Genomic DNA, 17464 nt, shown 5'->3' with positions numbered 1-17464 from the left:
TGCAAATGTAACATTTTGACTCTTGCCACGTTAATATCTACAAGCTTTTGTTTATTCCCTGGGACTTGTTCTTTCTTTCCCCATATAGTACCAAAACAATATCCCGTAGGCGAGATCTTATTTACTTGTAATGTGCAACAGTGACTGTGACAGTTTCTATGTTATGCTTACAGTTATCAATCTTGGTCTGGATCAGAAATAATCTCAATTAAAGAATTGTTTGGAGGACGGGGCTATTCTTTCCCCAAGGAATGTAGCGCTGACAATTTCAAGACAATTTTGTTTTGTATGTGTTTACATTTCCAAAGGATTGAAATAAGATTTCCTCTTTGTCTTTAAATTAGTTTAAATCACACATTTAGAATCTGTGTTTGAAATAAAATGAAACAATCTTTTATTTTGAAGTTGTGCGTGGACAGATCTGCGGAAGTGTGTTGTAGTCGGTTCAGGGTGCTGGGGGAGGAAAAGCATAGGCTGTGATGCCGCTGGATGATGGCTGCCTTCGGGATTCTAAGTTACGAACACCGGCCATTAAAGCGGCCCCGGCTCGGTCCTCCAGACGTTTATCCGCAAGATCCAAAGCAAAAGGAGGTCAGAATTTACCTTTTGCACATAAGCTCATGAAGACAGTTTAGAGGATTACATTTTTAGCTCAAACGCTATCCTGGCGACACTTAGCTAGCCTGTGTAGCAAGCTCTCCAGACGATTCAGGCCTAGCAATAACAATGAACAGCACCTAGGTTAGTTGTCAGTTTGTTAGCTAGCTCGCCCATCTACTTGAAAAACAACCAGTTCGCTATCCATCCGAGTGTGCCCTACTTAAGGCGAATTTTCTCAAGACGTTCAGCGGTTAACGTCCATCTGCATCTAGTATTTTGTTTCGTAAGAGACAACAATATGCGTAGCATTTTGGGTTATGCGTGACGACTTATCTTAATTGTTTGTTAGCAGGCTAAACCGGCATCGTTCAACCTGTCCTTTTAATTAAAATGAAGTATTAAAATTTCAGACGCAGCACCTTGTCCTAGTTTTGTACTGCTCTTTGCTCCTGATCTGGGATTAATTGAAAATATGTAAAAAAGAAATTTTAAACCTGCATAATCTCATCGCTGTCTTGTTTAAGTTTGCAAATATCAGTGGACACTTGGCTGATACCCGTTAAAATAAACTCGGTGATGCAGAAATTTCCTTACTCACCATTTGCTGATGCAGAAATTGAAATAATATATATTGTTTGTTTGTTTCCGTGGAGTTGTTTATCAAGAGCTTGGCAATACTGTTCAATACTTGTGTTAATTGTGAATTCATACTCTCTTTTTAGGATGAATTGACTGCATTGAATGTGAAGCAAGGTTTCAATAATCAGCCAGCTGTGTCTGGTGATGAACATGGCAGTGCCAAAAATGTTAACTTCAATCCTTCAAAGGTAATATTAGGAGCAGGTTTCTTATTTTTACAGACATCATAATACTATTATGTGATGCTGATACAGCTATCTATGCATCAATGTTTTACAGATCAGTTCAAACTTCAGCAGCATCATTGCTGAGAAGCTGCGCTACAACACCTTTCCAGACACAGGCAAACGCAAACCACAGGTCAACCAGAAGGATAATTTCTGGCTTGTTACAGCAAGGTCGCAGAGCTCTATCAATAATTGGTTCACAGATTTAGCTGGGACAAAACCTCTGACACAGCTGGCTAAAAAGGTAAGATCATGTATTAAGACACTATAAACCTTCCAAGTCCTTATTCAGATACCAAGTGCAAATAATGGGGTGTGTTCGGAGAAGAGTGTTATTTTAACTGCACTTATGTACTGTTAGCCTGAGTTAGCTAACCAGTGTGCCCCATTTGACATCTCAGATCATGTGTGTTCATTGTGTTAATTTCCAATTCTAGGAGATGAGCATCTTGTTTTTATTTTCGTTGTTTTTTTGACACTTTCTCCACCCTACACGGGTTGCATACACCAGAAAACATTGGAAAACATAATAGAAAAATTATAAAACCCATTATTTCTTTGGTCTTGACAGAGACAGAGTATAGACTGACTTCTAATATATGCTTCAGGTGGATGTTAATATGATTCAACAGTTGTTCGTGTAACTCCAAACACTGTCTTAAAAGACTGATATCATTCATTAGCGTTATTTAACACTAATTTCCATGAGCCAAAATTAATGGTACAAAAAAAGAGATTTCATAATTATAACAAAACCCATTCATTATGTTTACATCCCAAGTTTGTTGGCAAATAAAACGGTCGGACGATCGATAGTTAATGTGTTCTTGAAAATACCTAATAATAGGACATTGTATACTACCATATTATTATTACTTGCTGATTTTTTTTGTCATGTGTTCAGCTTATTCTTGAAGAGTGAACATATATATGTCTTACACTGAAACAGACTTACCACAGACTCTGAAAATGAGAAATATTTCAATGAGAAAGAATGTCATCAACTCTTTGGAAGGTTTCAGTGAAATAAGATAAACAGCACTTCATAATCATTCATGATGACCTCTGTTAGTTAGGTGATATGTTTCTCTGTTTCACAAGGATTGCCATTTTACTGTTCAGTCAAGTATGTGGAGGAATACCTAAATGCTCTCCTTGAAACTTGAAGCTGCAAGTGCTGTTGCTCATTTTCCAGAAGTTACCCCATTGCCTTTTTGAGCACGAGTTGGGGATTCAGTGGCACTTTTTTCCCCCCACTGTTCAACACATTTTCACTGCAGCATTCTTCATCTTTCCTATAAAACCAGAGAAGGAGCAGTTTGTCGATACCAAAATGGAACATAAGAGTGTTCGCTTGCCTCTCTTTGTGTTCATGACTACTTCTTTTCCTTTCGGCTTTTCCCTTCAGGGGTCACCACAGCGAATCAACCTTCTCCATCTAACCCTCTGTGTCTTCCTCTCCCACACCAACTAACTTCATATCCTCTCTCATTACATCCATAAATCTTCTCTTTGGTCTTCTTCTGGACAGCATCTGTCTTCCAATATATTCACTATCCCTCCTCTGTACATGACCAAACCATCTCAGTCAGGCTTCTCTGACCTTCTCTCCAAAACGCCTAACGTGCTGTCCCTCTGATGGACTCATTCTTGATCCTATCCATCCTCGTCAGTCTCAAAGAGAACCTCAACATCTTCCTCCTCCACCTCTGCCTCCTGTCTTTTCGTCATTCTCACTGTCTCTAAACCATACATCATTGTTGATCTCACCACTGTCTTGCACACCTTTCCTTTCATTCTGGCTGATAGTCGTCTATCGACTAGTGCCCCTTTCACTTTTCTCCACCCATTCCAATCTGCTTGAACCTGTTTCTTTACCTCTTTTCTACACTCTCCATTGCTCTGGACTGTTGACCTGAAGTACTTGAAATGCTCTAACTTCTTGATCTCCACTCGCTGAAGCCTCAGCGTTCCACCCAGGTTCCTCTCATTCACACACATATATTCTGTTTTGCTGAGACTAACCTCAATTCCTGCATTCTGTCTTGCTACAACTAACTTCCATTCCTCTCTTAGTGTTCATGACAAAGTTTTAAAGATCGTGTTGACCCACAGCTACTGGATTTTAATTTCCAAAAGTTTCGAATCAGTCCAATTACAATATTTTGTCCAAGCTACGCAGTCACAGTAGCTCCATATGCTTTATGCAAGTTATATATTTGTAGGTCACTAAAATGCCGCAAGTGTAAATCTGACAAAAATAATCTTGCACAAAAAATCTCATTCCATTAACACAAATAATTAGCCACCAGAGAAGGACTGGTAATAAAATATTGCATGGGTGATTTAATTATTTAGAAAAAGGTGAACACTTAAGTGGATGAGTTTTGTCGGTATTCTGAGCTTGTTACTGTGTTAGTGAGTGTATAATTTAAAATATTTTGTGTAGTCCACAAAGGCACAGTGACTGTTATCATTTGTAGCCATGATATAGCTCCCTTTTATATTTTTAGAGTGCCAAAAATATTATTTATAGCAAGACTGTTAAGGCAGTTGGATTTCCTTGGTCAAAGCAAATAATTTTCTCTACATGTGCTTTTCACACCTGACTCAGTGAAATTTGAGCCTCCCCTTCTAAAACCAGGTTGTTCACAAAGCCTGAAATAGCCTTGAAATATATTACATGAATCTAATTATGAAAAATGTAAGTCTCAGTAGTGATTAAGTTAATGATGTATTAGTAGCCAGACACAATTATCTGACATTTGTCCTTGTTTTTATTTATTTATTTGGTCGAAATGATCCACATTCCTCTTGGTGATAGTCTAAATTTTCTTCAAATTTAAGCTTCTTCTGAAGCTAATAATGTGTTTTTTTATTACCTAAGTTATCGCTACTTTTTGGACTCAATCAATACACTCTGGGTCCCTCTTTGAGGTCCTTCGTTCAGGCTCTATTTCACAGTCCGGGTCAAGGACCAGGGGCAATCCAGTCCTCTCTGGAATGCCCCCCATATACATTTCCTTCACAGAAGTTTTCTTTAACTTTTATCACAGAAGTATTTTGTTTAATCATTTTTTTGAACTATATAAATTCATTTTGTTGTTTGCAGAGTAACCCCACGAGCAGTTCAATTTAATAACCATACTGCTTCCCACTCAACAGAGCTGAGTCTGCACTGTTCTTGTCAATGTTTGTCACATTGTCAGTGTTTCATTGGAACAAGATTTGTCCAAAACAAATAATTTGTGTCAGATTTGTTTGCAGGTTACTCTGTGAAGTTCTGTAACACAGACACACACACACACACATATATAATACGTATATGTTTATATGTGTGCATGCGTGACTGTTCATGTGTTCCTGTATTCATTGGTGTGTTCATATATCTGCTTACTCAAATTTGAAATTATCATCATAACCATCTCTCTCTTTGTTGTTGCTATTTGATTTTCAAAATATATGAATGGGATATTTATGGATTGTGTATTTATTGATAAAACCATGCATGAAGCTTGGCATCTGATACATGATGTACTGCTCATTCTCAGTTTGTCCCTAAAAATCTTTTAGTGAGAACATTTGAAAATCACAAAAATATTACAAATCTTTACAATTAGAGGAAGTGTCTGGACAGATAAAGACATTGGATCATTACTGAAATGAATCAAAGGTGGAAGCACAATTACTAAAATTGGATTGGAAACTGCAACCAAATACTACCATCTATTTTAAGTGCTTGAGAGTAAAGGTGACTGACACTTTGTACTTTCCTTTTGAGGATTTTCTGAAAATTTGATTAAAAAAGCATTGCATTAAGAAGTACCGTAATCAACATTAATTTGAAAAAGAAATTAAATCCCACAAAAATGAGCCTGCAACATTTTCAAACAGTATTCTCAAGTGTCCAATTATTCTTTTCTTCAGCATTTCAGTGTCTTCAGTAAATTGTGCATTGAACAAATGATTGTCAAGAATCTATTCTCCATTCGGGATTGTATTACTTTAATATCCAAAGCAGCTATATTGATTCTTTTGTATAATGCAACAACCATTCTGTTTGTAACAACTTTGCTCAATGTCATTATTTTCAAATAACATTTTGGTTTAAATTGATTGTTCAATTCTGAACACTCATAAATTTGCCGCTGGCTTTAGTCTCAGGCTTGTAAAACACTGATCAGAAGATCAGATTAGGCATTTCAAGAATTTATTGGCAAAGCTAGCATTTTCTGGGTTGCTTGTTTGTGGTGTTTTCATTCCCATTTTGGATATATTGTTGTATTTAGTGTTACTGACAGGTGAGATTTTCTTGTTCCAGGTGCCAATTTTCAGCAAGAAGGAAGAGGTTTTCGGATACTTAGCAAAGTATTCAGTCCCTGTCATGCGCTCTGCATGGATGATCAAGATGACCTGTGCATATCATGCAGCCATCACAGAAACGAAAGTCAAGAAGAGACATGTGATTGATCCTTGCACAGGTAAGAACGAGGTGCAGTGTTGTTTCTTGATTTGGTCCTTTTTGTGAAAACACCTACATGTGACAATATAATCATAGTTACCTCCTTGTTGTGTTAGGGATTTTAGGTGATTTGCTTGATTGTTATTGTGGATTGTTTTTGAAATGCGTGTTTGCGTGTGTGTTTTATGTATGTATATAGAATGGACCCAGATCATTACAAAGTACCTGTGGGAGCAGCTTCAGAAGGTTGCTGAGTTTTACAGGCAGTTTCCTAGTCAAGGCTGTAGCTCACCATTACCAGCCACCCCTGCTGATGTGGAAACTGCCATGAAGCAATGGGAATACAATGAGAAGCTGGCAATGTTCATGTTTCAGGTTGGTGAAGCCACTACAGATCATGTTGCAGTTTGATACGTTTCTGGGATCTTACTACTTTTTGTATAAACCAGAGTCAATTCATTAATAAACCAATGTTATTTCCAAATAAAATATCTACCGAATGAGTAATGCAACAATGTAAATTTCTTTCAACTGTTGTCTTTTGTTCAACAAATGCATTAATACGATGTGGAAGAATTAACAAGCTTGATGAAGCTGCCAAAGTTTGTTGATTAATTGTCCAAAAATTTGCTTCAAATCTCAAACCAAATGCTGAAATGGATGATTGAACAATCAAGATTTCTCAAGTTGTTTTTTTTTCTTTACTTAATACCTTGTGGAAAATTAATCTCTGTATTTATCCTATCATGGATGAACCATGAGGAGTCAGCAGGCACTTAGACACTAAATCAGCATACTTGAGATACTTGAGCATACTTGATTGAGAGCAAATTTCAATATTTTACCAGTCCATGATACTTATCTGAAAATCCCAGTTAAACAGTATTCACTGTATATTACCTAGTCTTAGCAGACAATTACGTTACATTATTGTATTTCTGAAGTGGTTAGGTGTTTTGTATTTTTATTGATAATGAAAATTATCATTATGTGCAGGTTAAAAGAATTTGTGGAATTGTTTAATTGCACTAACTGTGTGCAGTAACTGCCCTACATCAGGTATCACTGTAGAAAATACTAACTACATCAGCTGAAGTACTGTACTCAGTGTCAACAAAGTACAACCATGTCATTTGAATGATAGAACAAGCGAGTTTTCCTCTGCCCATAATGGCTTCTGTATTACATTTTTCTAGTTCTTGTAAGGGTGACTCATGAAATTGATCTTGCTTGTTTGGTAAATATGGAGAAGGATGCTTATATTTTTTTCTATATTCAGGATGGTATGCTTGATAGACATGAGTTCCTAACATGGGTGTTGGAATGCTTTGAGAAGGTCCGACCCGGAGAAGATGAACTTCTTCGGCTTCTCTTGCCCCTTTTGCTGCAGGTATAGTCCTCTACTGATTCAGTTATCCCCTTATGTCTACTTGAATCTCTGTGACACTGGTGGATTTCATTTGGGGAATGACCATTTTAACCATTAGTGTACCTTGACAGGAATGACTGTTGGGAATGGTCAGTAGGGCCAACATCCTTTCATTTTGCCTCTATTTGTAAACCTCAAGTTGATAATCAGTAAGTGGTGTGGATAATGCAGTGAATCCCTCTTCTCCCCCAGTACTCAGGGGAATTTGTACAGTCAGCCTACTTGTCACGGAGACTGGCTTACTTCTGTACACGTCGCCTCAACCTGTTGCTAAGTGACGGGAGTCTTGGCCCTGGCACAGGAGGGCATTCAGCTCATGGCATCTTGACTCCGCAAGGTAACGCCTTGCCCCCAACACCAACCTCCCAGCCGGCAGGAGGCAGCCAACCTCAGACACCCTTCACAGACTTCTACATCTGCCCACAGCATCGGCCCTTGGTGTTTGGCCTCAGCTGCATGTTACAGGTATCAAGGGCTTATTTTAATCCCATTAAAGAAAATAAATACAATGGGAAATTAGCCAGAACACACTCCTTTTTCAAGGATATTGCATAGGCTAAGAAAGAACCCATTCTATTTTGGGGGTATGAACTGCTGCATTTTTGCATGGCTGGCCTCTTTTTAACAGTTAGCCTTTCCTGTTGATACAAGGAGTCATTTACTCCGATATAAATGTCTATACAACAATTTTAAATGCAACAGTGTACTTACAAACACCTACGCTACTAATTGTATTATTCTCTTTTATATGTTTCCTCTTACTATCAAATCAGAGCATAGTGTTGTGCTGCCCCAGTGCTCTGGTTTGGCATTACTCTCTAACAGACAACAGAAACAAGACTGGTTCCCCCCTAGACCTCCTGCCTATTGCTCCTTCCAGCTTACCAATGCCAGGGGGAAATACTGCCTTCACTCAGCAGGTACTTCCATCCTCTTTATCTGAACACTTAAATCCAGAATCATGTCTCATTATTTTGATTTACTTTATCTTAGTGTAATGTGTACACGGTTCTCAAACGAATGGTGGGTGTGTTTTGTTATGCCGCAGGTACGTGCTAAGCTTAGAGAAATTGAAGAACAAATTAAGGAGAGAGGCCAAGCAGTGGAATTTAGGTGGTCATTTGATAAATGCCAGGAAACCACAGCAGGTTCGGAATCTCCTCTTTTGTCCCTACTCATACCTGTTCAAAGGTCATCAAAAGAAGTTTGTGTGATGACAACCTTTTCACTGTTTGAAATTTTGAGACCATGTCTGTGATGTGTTGCCAGGATTCACTATCGGGAGAGTTCTTCACACCCTCGAGGTTTTAGACAACCACAGCTTTGAGAAATCTGACTTTAATAACTCACTGGACTCACTGTACAACAAAATCTTTGGTTCAGGTCAGAGTAAAGATGGCCACGAGGTAAGGACTGATTCATCTTAGCTATTTATTTATTTTTTATTTACTTTATTTAAGCTTGCAGCATGCAAACTATATCTGTTCTATGAATTTGGACTTTTCGAAAGAATATTCTACTAATAAATGACATTGTCTTGTTATAAAGGACTGCATTGCTTTGTATTATCTAATTAACTTTGCTTTGTACACAGATGTCACCAGATGATGATGCGGTGGTGACCTTGCTTTGTGAATGGGCTGTGTGCTGTAAGCGTTCTGGAAGACATAGGGCCATGGTGGTGGCCAAGCTGCTCGAAAAGAGGCAGGCTGAAATCGAAGCAGAGGTGAGAGACACCTTGCTATAGCATAGGGCAATCTCTTGCTTTGTCTTGTCTTTTTCACCTGTGTTTTGGTGGTCAGCAGTTAGCATTATACATCTATATACAGACGTATAATATTTTACCACCTGATGGCCACTTTGCTTCTTAATATAAACCAGGATGCGCATGCATCATTACATCGTCACCGAGGCTATACAACATTAGCTTAGCCAAAATTAAGAGGCTGCATCAAGGACATAGTAAGGTAAACTCCACTTTAAATAAAAATCATACAAATATGTTAGTAAGCGGACTCAAAATGAAGCAGTCCAGATGAATTCTCTGCTGTGTGAATCACTGCCTGGTTAGATGTGTGACCTCACCATCGTCATAGTCTTAAATATTTCCCCTGCATATTGTTATTTTGGTAAATGGCACTGAATCATTATTTTCTCAATTTTGTGTGGGTGTGTGTCTTACAGCGGTGTGGTGAATCAGAAGTGGTAGATGAGAAGGGCTCTGTGTCATCTGGTTCCCTCTCTGCTACCACACTACCTGTCTTTCAGGATGTACTGCTACAGTTTCTTGATACTCAGGCTCCCACACTAAGTAAGTGTCTCTTTTTTTCATGGTTTTTATTGTGTATTACAGAAAAAGTATCAAACACAGTTTTGACCTCATTTTCAAGGAACTGAATTTTTTTGTTACATATCTCAAGATAGTATTACATAAATGATTGGTCAACAGAAAACTGCTCACATTGTTTTTTTTTTCTAGCGGAGCCTGGGAATGAAAATGAAAGAGTGGAGTTCTCGAACCTGGTTCTGCTCTTCTGTGAGCTCATCCGTCATGACGTATTTTCCCACAATATCTACATGTGTACGCTCATCTCCCGCGGAGACCTAGCTTCCGAGTCCCACCTTCCCCGCCCCCGCTCCCCCAGCGATGAGCCCTCTGATGAATCAGATCGCAAAGAGCAGGAAGCAGGCAGTAGTGTAAAGATGGAGGCATGTTTGACGCATCTGTTATATCTCTATGGATGATGTGATGAGTCTTGTGCAGCAGTACAACCTTTAAAGTGTCAGTGAAAATAAACAATATTTACTGTTGTATGTTTAATAGGATACTGGACTGTCAGAGTCAATGGAGATGGATCACAACTCAGGTGCTAACTTTGACGAGGTACATATTTTCTAAATATAACTTCATTGTTTATGCAAAATGTGTGCATCAATATTGTATGGAGTCAAAGGCTTCCTTGCATTATTAATAGTATCAACACCTTGTCATACATCAGCCGCATATGCTAAAAGTAATTTCAGCCTACTCATGCCTTGCAGATGTTTTCTCCTCCGATGCACTGTGAGTCAAAGGGGAGCCCCTCTCCTGAAAAGCCTACCCTGGAGCAGGAGAGCAAGTCCATTTGCAAAGACAAGGGCATGGATCCTGCCTTCCCTCAACTGTATGAGCAACCCAGGCACATTCAGTATGCCACTCACTTTCCCATTCCTCAGGTAAAAACATTAGAGCTTGGCATCTAAACCAAAACAATTCTTTCCCTATTTGTTTTTCTGCCTCCAGACAGCACTCTGCATAGATGTAGGCATTATGTTTTCAAGCTGTGCTGGAAGTTTGTATGCCTTGATTTCATGAACCAAATGGAATTTCTTCAGATTTTTCCCAAATGTACCCTTGAATCTCACCATGATAATTATGTTTTTGGCAGTGTTACAGCAATATCTCAATCTTAACACCTAGAGGGAATATAATTGAAATTGGGTAGCACTGTTCAATTTAAATGTGGTTGGTGTGACTAAACCAAACCCTAAAGCAATTTTGTGTTGTAATTTACTTTACTTATTCAAAATGACTAAAAGATATAAATGTAATGTTGGTTTAATTTAGTAAAAAAAACAAGATTGACTTTCTTTGCCATTGTTCTGCCAATTTTTTTTTATTTTATTTTTTTTTACCAAATAAAAAAAAACAAAACAATGAAATCCTTTGATTATACTATTTTATGTTACACAGAGCACATTATTGAAATGTAGATAGATTGTTGAACTGCACTGTGCTTAAGTGACAGAAGTAATTGTAATTTGATTGTCTTTCTGTTGTAGGTTTGATAGCTCTGTAGCATCACCCATTGTTCACTGGATATTGATAGCTGTGTATTACGTTTCTTATGTATTGCTAATCCTCTTTTCCAATTATTTTAATTTTCAACCTTCATTGTCAAGTTGCAATATGAATTTTATATCTGGCCCATTTCTTTTCTTGCTTTTGACATCACAGAAATATTTCTGATATGTTCTTTTTTACTCCCTGTCAGGAGGAGAGTGCCAGCCATGAGTGCAACCAACGGTTAGTTGTCCTCTATGGTGTTGGCAAACTAAGAGATGAAGCACGGCACACCATCAAGAAAATCACCAAAGATATCTTGAAGGTGCTTAACCGCAAAAGTACAGCAGAAACAGGTAATTTTGAGTGTTATCAGGTTATTACTTGCTCAATATTAAAATTAAGCAAGTACCGGTACCATTTTTTTTACAATAGATAAGCTCTAGTCATCTTTCTTATTATAAATACCAACTATCAAATGCTACAGATTTTTTCCCCTTTTACAAATCTTGCCATGAATGTTTGTCTTATTTCTTCTTCTCAGTTCCAGTCACATAACAAAATATGTGTGAATCCGTCCATGGCAAACCTGAGCTGGAAACAAGAATAATTTGTCTCATGAATAATCATATATCATATCATCTTAATTATGTAATTTGGCAGTTTGCTTTTCCTTAAAAAGAATTGAAACCAAGGATTAGCCTGGATTGAAAAAAAAAAAAAAAAAAGGAAAAGTTTGTTGCATCACAAATTCTGAATATTTCTTTCAATTCTTTTTTTCTGTGAAGCTCATCCCTTTGACAACTATGACTTAATTCTCTGTGTAGTACCATTTAAATTTTCCCCATTTTGATTAAATATTTTGTAGCTACCACTCAAATTTTCAAAGGTAAAATTGGAATATACTAATAATGTAAACTAAATAAGTTAAAAACATAAGAAGAACATCCGTAAAATTAGTTTTCGTGGTTGGCCTGTTTACAAAGTCTACTGCTGACCAACCATAAGCTTGGGCTCCCTCTTAATTTTTCCTTTGTTTTTTTTATACACAGGAGGTGAAGAGGGGCAAAAGAGGAAGAGGAGTAAGCCAGAGGCCTTTCCCACCGCGGAAGATATCTTCTCCAAATTCCAGCACCTCTCCCACTTTGACCAGCATCAGGTCACTTCCCAGGTTCGTCTAGCTTCATTCTTAAATAAAACTCATCGTTTAATGTTTCACTATATCGGGATTACATTATTCAGGGACAAACCACAGGAATTATCAGTGGAATTGCTACAATCCAAAACTGCACACCTCTTCAGGTGATTCCTATAAATTCTGAAGTGCCTGGATACAGTGGGAATGAATGTTGGACTTGGATTTGAGACGCGAAAACACTCCTGTCTCCTGTGTGGAAAATTGTTTGGGAATGCAGGGATGTGTCAGCATTTAAAAGAAGCATACAATGTGTTTATTGAATTCAGTTAAATCTATAAGATATTGTTTCAGTTATGTTGAAAGAAGATGTTTTATCTTTTCTTGAAATTTACTGTAAAGTTACAGGGTATATTTTGGACCGAGATGACCAGGTTTTATGCCTTGAGACTGAATTTGACTTTGTGTCTGACTTCTCTCCTTTTATGAACATTTCAGTGGCTAAAACATATTTCTGAAAAGTTTTTGACATATTGACAAAAGTTTTCAAGTTGCTTTGTTTTTTTATTCAATTTTTTATATGTGCCAATGTTGTTTTATTTTGTCCTCAGGTGTCCAGAAATGTTCTGGAACAGATCACCAGCTTTGCCTTAGGGATGTCTTACCACCTGCCTCTCGTCCAGCACATTCAATTCATCTTTGACCTCATGGAGTTTTCCCTAAACATCAGTGGCCTCATAGACTTTGCTATTCAAGTAAGAGCGGTTTGTCATTGAAAATGGATGAGTCCACTTGATTGTGTTTAATTCATCATTGTATGTGCTTTCAGCTCCTGAATGAGCTGAGTCTTGTGGAAGCCGAGCTGTTGCTGAAGTCCTCCAGCCTGGTGGGCAGCTACACCACCAGTCTCTGTCTGTGTATTGTAGCTGTGTTAAGGAGGTACCACTCCTGCCTCATTCTTAATCCCGAGCAGACAGCTCAAGTATTTGATGGGTGAGTCAACCAGTTATGTCAAATATCAGTCTTTAATCCAGTTTTGGAGATTTGATTTGATAACTTTGCAGATGGCAGACCTTGGCTCACAATTTTTTTTTTATTTTTAAAAATTGAATTATTTAAATTGTTCGGAATCTTAATATGACAGAATGAATAAAAGGCTCAAACATCACTGAAACACATTTATAATGTATTAAAATCATGTTTGGGTTGAAGCTCAAAACATTTGGTAGTATGTGTTGTGAAGACCCTCTAATTCTGTTAATCTTATTTTATTGTGACCTGTTACTGACAACCCAGTTTGCACTTGAATGTATTCCCAATAGTTATTTGTCATCCAAATGATCTAAGCAGATTCAGCTTTTTGTATTGCACTTTGTATAAATTGTCTTTTTCTTTAAAATAAAAAAAGCTTTTAATGCCTTTATTTTTAAAGAAATGTCTGAAGAAGCTGACAAGCCATTGCTGAAAGTGTACTTATGTTCTTAGGTTACGCATCGTGGTGAAATCAGGTGTGAATCCTGCAGACTGCTCTTCTGCTGAGCGCTGTATCTTGGCTTACCTATACGATCTCTATACTTTCTGCAGTCACCTAAAGAACAAGTTTGGCGAGATCTTCAGGTGAAAAGAATCATCTTTGAGTGATTAAGAAAATGATTTCCTCTGTCATTAAAACCTCTAAGGCTTCTTCACAAGAAACTTGTCAGAGTCCAGTAGCCATGATAACATTTGATTGTGATATACAGCCTGAGCTTTATATGTACACTGCATAGAATGTATTAAGATGCAGCCAGACAGATGTCATACCACCGCAGAAACTCTTATATTTCATTTTTCAAATTTTTTTGTTTCATTCTATCAGTTCATGGCGGATTGTCCAATTTTCTTTTTTTCCTCCTATCAGTGAGTTTTGTTCGAAAGTCAAGAATTCCATCTACTGCAACATTGACCCATCAGATTCAAACATGCTATGGGATCCTGCCTTCATGGTGGAGGCCATTGCTAACCCATCAGCTCACAACTTCAACCACTCAATGGTGGGAAAGGTTCTTAATGATAGTCCAGCTAATCGCTACAGCTTTGTTTGTAATGTGCTGATGGACGTGTGTGTGGACCACAGAGATCCTGAAAGGTGTGTTACAGTGTCTTATTCATACAGTTTAGATATGGAAGTTAATATCAGACTTTACACTGACATATTATATGCTTCCAGGGTGAACGATATTGGGATTCTTTGTGCTGAGCTGACGGCTTATTGTCGCTCTCTGAGTGCAGAATGGCTCGGCATCCTCAAGGCTCTCTGTTGTTCTTCCAACAACGGCAACTGTGGTTTCAATGATCTGCTGTGTAATGTTGATGTAAGTTGGAGTTTTAATAACTTTGTGTCAAACTTTTGTTCCCTTCAACTTCCAATTTCTCACGTTTGATGATTGATTGTGTCTTTACTCTGCTCTGTCTACTCTTGCTATATAGGTTAGCGATTTGTCCTTCCATGATTCATTAGCAACCTTTGTAGCCATCCTCATTGCTAGACAGTGCCTACTCCTAGAAGACCTAGTTCGCTGTGTGGCCATTCCTTCCCTCCTAAATGCAGGTAAGGTTCTTTTTGTCTTAAGGACTGACACTATGAGACAAAAAATGCTGACAGGTGAAAGCATAAAGGAAAGTAAAAAGTAAATCATCAGTTTTCTATTTCTTGGGAAGTAGTTGAGCCACCCACAACAAGCTGCCTGATCAGATTCCATGTACAGATTGCATTTTGTTGATATATTTAGTATCTTACATATATAAATTAATTAGCAGTAGATTGCAGCCTAGTGGGGAATGAATAGCAAGCTGTAAACATCACTTCTGTCAGAGGCAAGAGTAAACACTGTGCATTTGATCTTGGTCCATGAAGCCACAGCTGCCTTTGAAGCACAGGCCATAGAAGTGCCCCTTGCTCTCCCCCACTCTTCATCTTTTACCGCTAGCTTAGAGACAAAGCCCCATTCAGCCATGCTGTTTGTCTTGTTTTGGCTCATTTCATTGCACTACTACACTTGCCAAGCCTTCTCGCTTGTGGCACATGCTTTGTTCCCCTCCCTTTTCCACAAGAGCTTTATGAAAAATTCCACTTCATCATGGTCAATGAAGTCTGTCTATGGCAGGATGTAAAATTAGTTGCACTACTTTGATATCATAGATTGTGTAGCTTATCCAATAAGTTTGAACCTGAGTTATGCTCTGTGATGACATTTAGCTTGCAGTGAGCAAGACTCTGAGCCCGGAGCCAGACTCACCTGCAGGATTTTGTTACACCTTTTTAAGACACCGCAGCGTAACCCTGTCCCACAAGATGGAGTAAAGTCAGGTTGTAAGCACAATCAAAGCTCTTTAGAATCAGTTTTTTGAATGTACTATCCTGTCATATTTTGTCTTACCATGCTGTTTTGACTTGTAGATAAATCTTCTGTTGGAATTCGGTCATCATGTGACCGCCACCTTTTAGCTGCTTCTCAGAACAGTATTGTTGTTGGAGCAGTATTTGCTGTCCTTAAAGCTGTCTTCATGCTGGGTAAGAATATTTCCTTGAACCTCCAGGTCCAGTTTATTCTCAATTGTTGAAAAAAGGTACTTTGTTGTGTCCCAGTCCTGTCTTTGTCTTGTTGTTTTACTCGATATCTTAATGATGTCATAGGTGATGCAGAACTCAGAGGCTCAGGACTATCACACCCTGCTGGCCTCGATGACATATCTGAGGGCCGTAATGTCTCCATAGAAACCGCTAGCTTGGATGTATATGCAAAGTATGTTCTCAAGACCATCTGCCAGCAGGTGAGGATGTGAGCTGAAAATAGAAAAATGTTATGGAAGCAATAATATATGCTAACTCAATTCTGAGTTGCATTTTCTTACTTGGCTACAAGCAAGATGCACACAGTATTATTATTTCAATAATTCATACTGGGTGCTAAGGAGGCTTACTAAACACATTCTACCCAGTGAGCCCAGCGCATGTGCCGTTATGTTCCTGACAAATGACCCCTTGTTCTCGATTTTCCACCACCCACTGTCATGGGTTTGCTGGTTGTGCATGACTCATTATACTTTGTATTTTTACTTCTCTACATGATGAAGTTACTCAAAATCATTGACCACTCTCTTATTTCCTTTTTTTCTTCTTTATCCTTCATGTCCTCCCCTCTGCAGGAGTGGGTTGGAGAGCGCTGCCTGAAATCTCTGTCTGAAGACAGCAGTGCCCTTCAGGACCCAGTGCTTGTAAACATTCAGGCCCAACGGCTGCTGCAGCTCATTTGCTACCCTCACCGCCAGCTGGACAGTGATGATGGCGATAACCCTCAGAGGCAGCGCATCAAACGCATCCTACAGGTTCTGCTCTGTCTTTGTGTTTTTGCCAGAACGTCATCATCTATTTTTAAGTAAAAGAAGAATTTTTCTATTCATGAGCTCCTTAACAGTATGTGGGCAAACTTCAGAGATCTGATTAGACTGTGAAAAAGAAAACTTGAGAGTAGTCCATGTAAAGTGTTACAAAGTTTGTGAGATTTTGCTGCCCCCCTGTGTTTGTATCAGGGTGTACGACACTATTTCACCAGTTCCATGAACTCATGCTCATAACTGGCTTATCATGGCATAAATTTGAATATTTGTATTTGTGTAACAAATCCTACCTTTATTGTAGAATATGGACCAATGGACCATGAGACAGTCATCACTGGAGCTGCAGCTGATGATCAAGCAGAGTACAAACAATGCAAGTTTCCTTTTTCTGTTGTTGTCAGTGGATGTAACATTGTTTGGAAAACATAAGAAATGTAATATTTTTAGGTATTACAGTTCTTTCGTACCTCAACTTTTATCATACATCAAATTTATTATATTCAGAATCTCTACAAGAGTTAGTTTAAATAGACAGCAAAAACAACAGTCACTGATAGACTGTCACAAAGTTGCCAATTAACTCTTTTATGAGGTTGAATTAAGTTCTTTGGAGTATATGTGCACCAAAGTCTGGGGATAATGAGATGTCTTTGAGCAGGAAACTCTGTCAGAATGTGGCCGTTTTTACAGTTTGATCTTATATCTAACTTCTGACCTGCCTCAGAGCACATTAGGCTTAAAGCATTAGTTAGTTTTTTTCAGAGGCATG

General features: G+C 38.3%; 1 protein-coding gene across 4 annotated transcripts in view; it reads left to right on the top strand.

Annotated features, from left to right (window-relative positions):
* Positions 1-455: 455 nt before the first annotated feature.
* med12 (mediator complex subunit 12) overlaps positions 456-17464 on the top strand; it is a 26196-nt gene continuing 9187 nt past the window's right edge. For 2 of the 4 annotated variants that reach the window (XM_086157801.1, XM_086157799.1), the window contains exons 1-28: positions 456-591; positions 1323-1427; positions 1519-1710; positions 5788-5947; positions 6128-6303; positions 7208-7318; positions 7550-7822; positions 8131-8277; positions 8406-8505; positions 8627-8763; positions 8952-9083; positions 9542-9668; positions 9837-10066; positions 10182-10241; positions 10400-10573; positions 11392-11536; positions 12233-12351; positions 12927-13070; positions 13145-13308; positions 13801-13932; positions 14216-14443; positions 14525-14669; positions 14785-14905; positions 15554-15664; positions 15755-15868; positions 15992-16128; positions 16504-16683; positions 16997-17068. In XM_086157801.1, coding sequence (XP_086013927.1) covers positions 490-591; positions 1323-1427; positions 1519-1710; positions 5788-5947; positions 6128-6303; positions 7208-7318; positions 7550-7822; positions 8131-8277; positions 8406-8505; positions 8627-8763; positions 8952-9083; positions 9542-9668; positions 9837-10066; positions 10182-10241; positions 10400-10573; positions 11392-11536; positions 12233-12351; positions 12927-13070; positions 13145-13308; positions 13801-13932; positions 14216-14443; positions 14525-14669; positions 14785-14905; positions 15554-15664; positions 15755-15868; positions 15992-16128; positions 16504-16683; positions 16997-17068 — 4038 coding nt within the window. In that variant the 5' untranslated portion in view covers positions 456-489. Of the gene's footprint in view, positions 592-1322; positions 1428-1518; positions 1711-5787; positions 5948-6127; positions 6304-7207; positions 7319-7549; positions 7823-8130; positions 8278-8405; positions 8506-8626; positions 8764-8951; positions 9084-9541; positions 9669-9836; positions 10067-10181; positions 10242-10399; positions 10574-11391; positions 11537-12232; positions 12352-12926; positions 13071-13144; positions 13309-13800; positions 13933-14215; positions 14444-14524; positions 14670-14784; positions 14906-15553; positions 15668-15754; positions 15869-15991; positions 16129-16503; positions 16684-16996; positions 17069-17464 lie in introns of all 4 variants that reach the window. The other 2 variants (XM_086157800.1, XM_086157798.1) reach the window with 1 other exon arrangement.

This window comes from Fistularia commersonii, chromosome 13, assembly GCF_037954325.1.
Source record: "Fistularia commersonii isolate RoL2024-O1a breed Wild chromosome 13, RoL_Fcom_v1.0, whole genome shotgun sequence".
Classification (NCBI taxonomy): Eukaryota; Metazoa; Chordata; class Actinopteri; order Syngnathiformes; family Fistulariidae; genus Fistularia; species Fistularia commersonii.
This window is presented reverse-complemented; position numbering and strand designations above follow the sequence as displayed.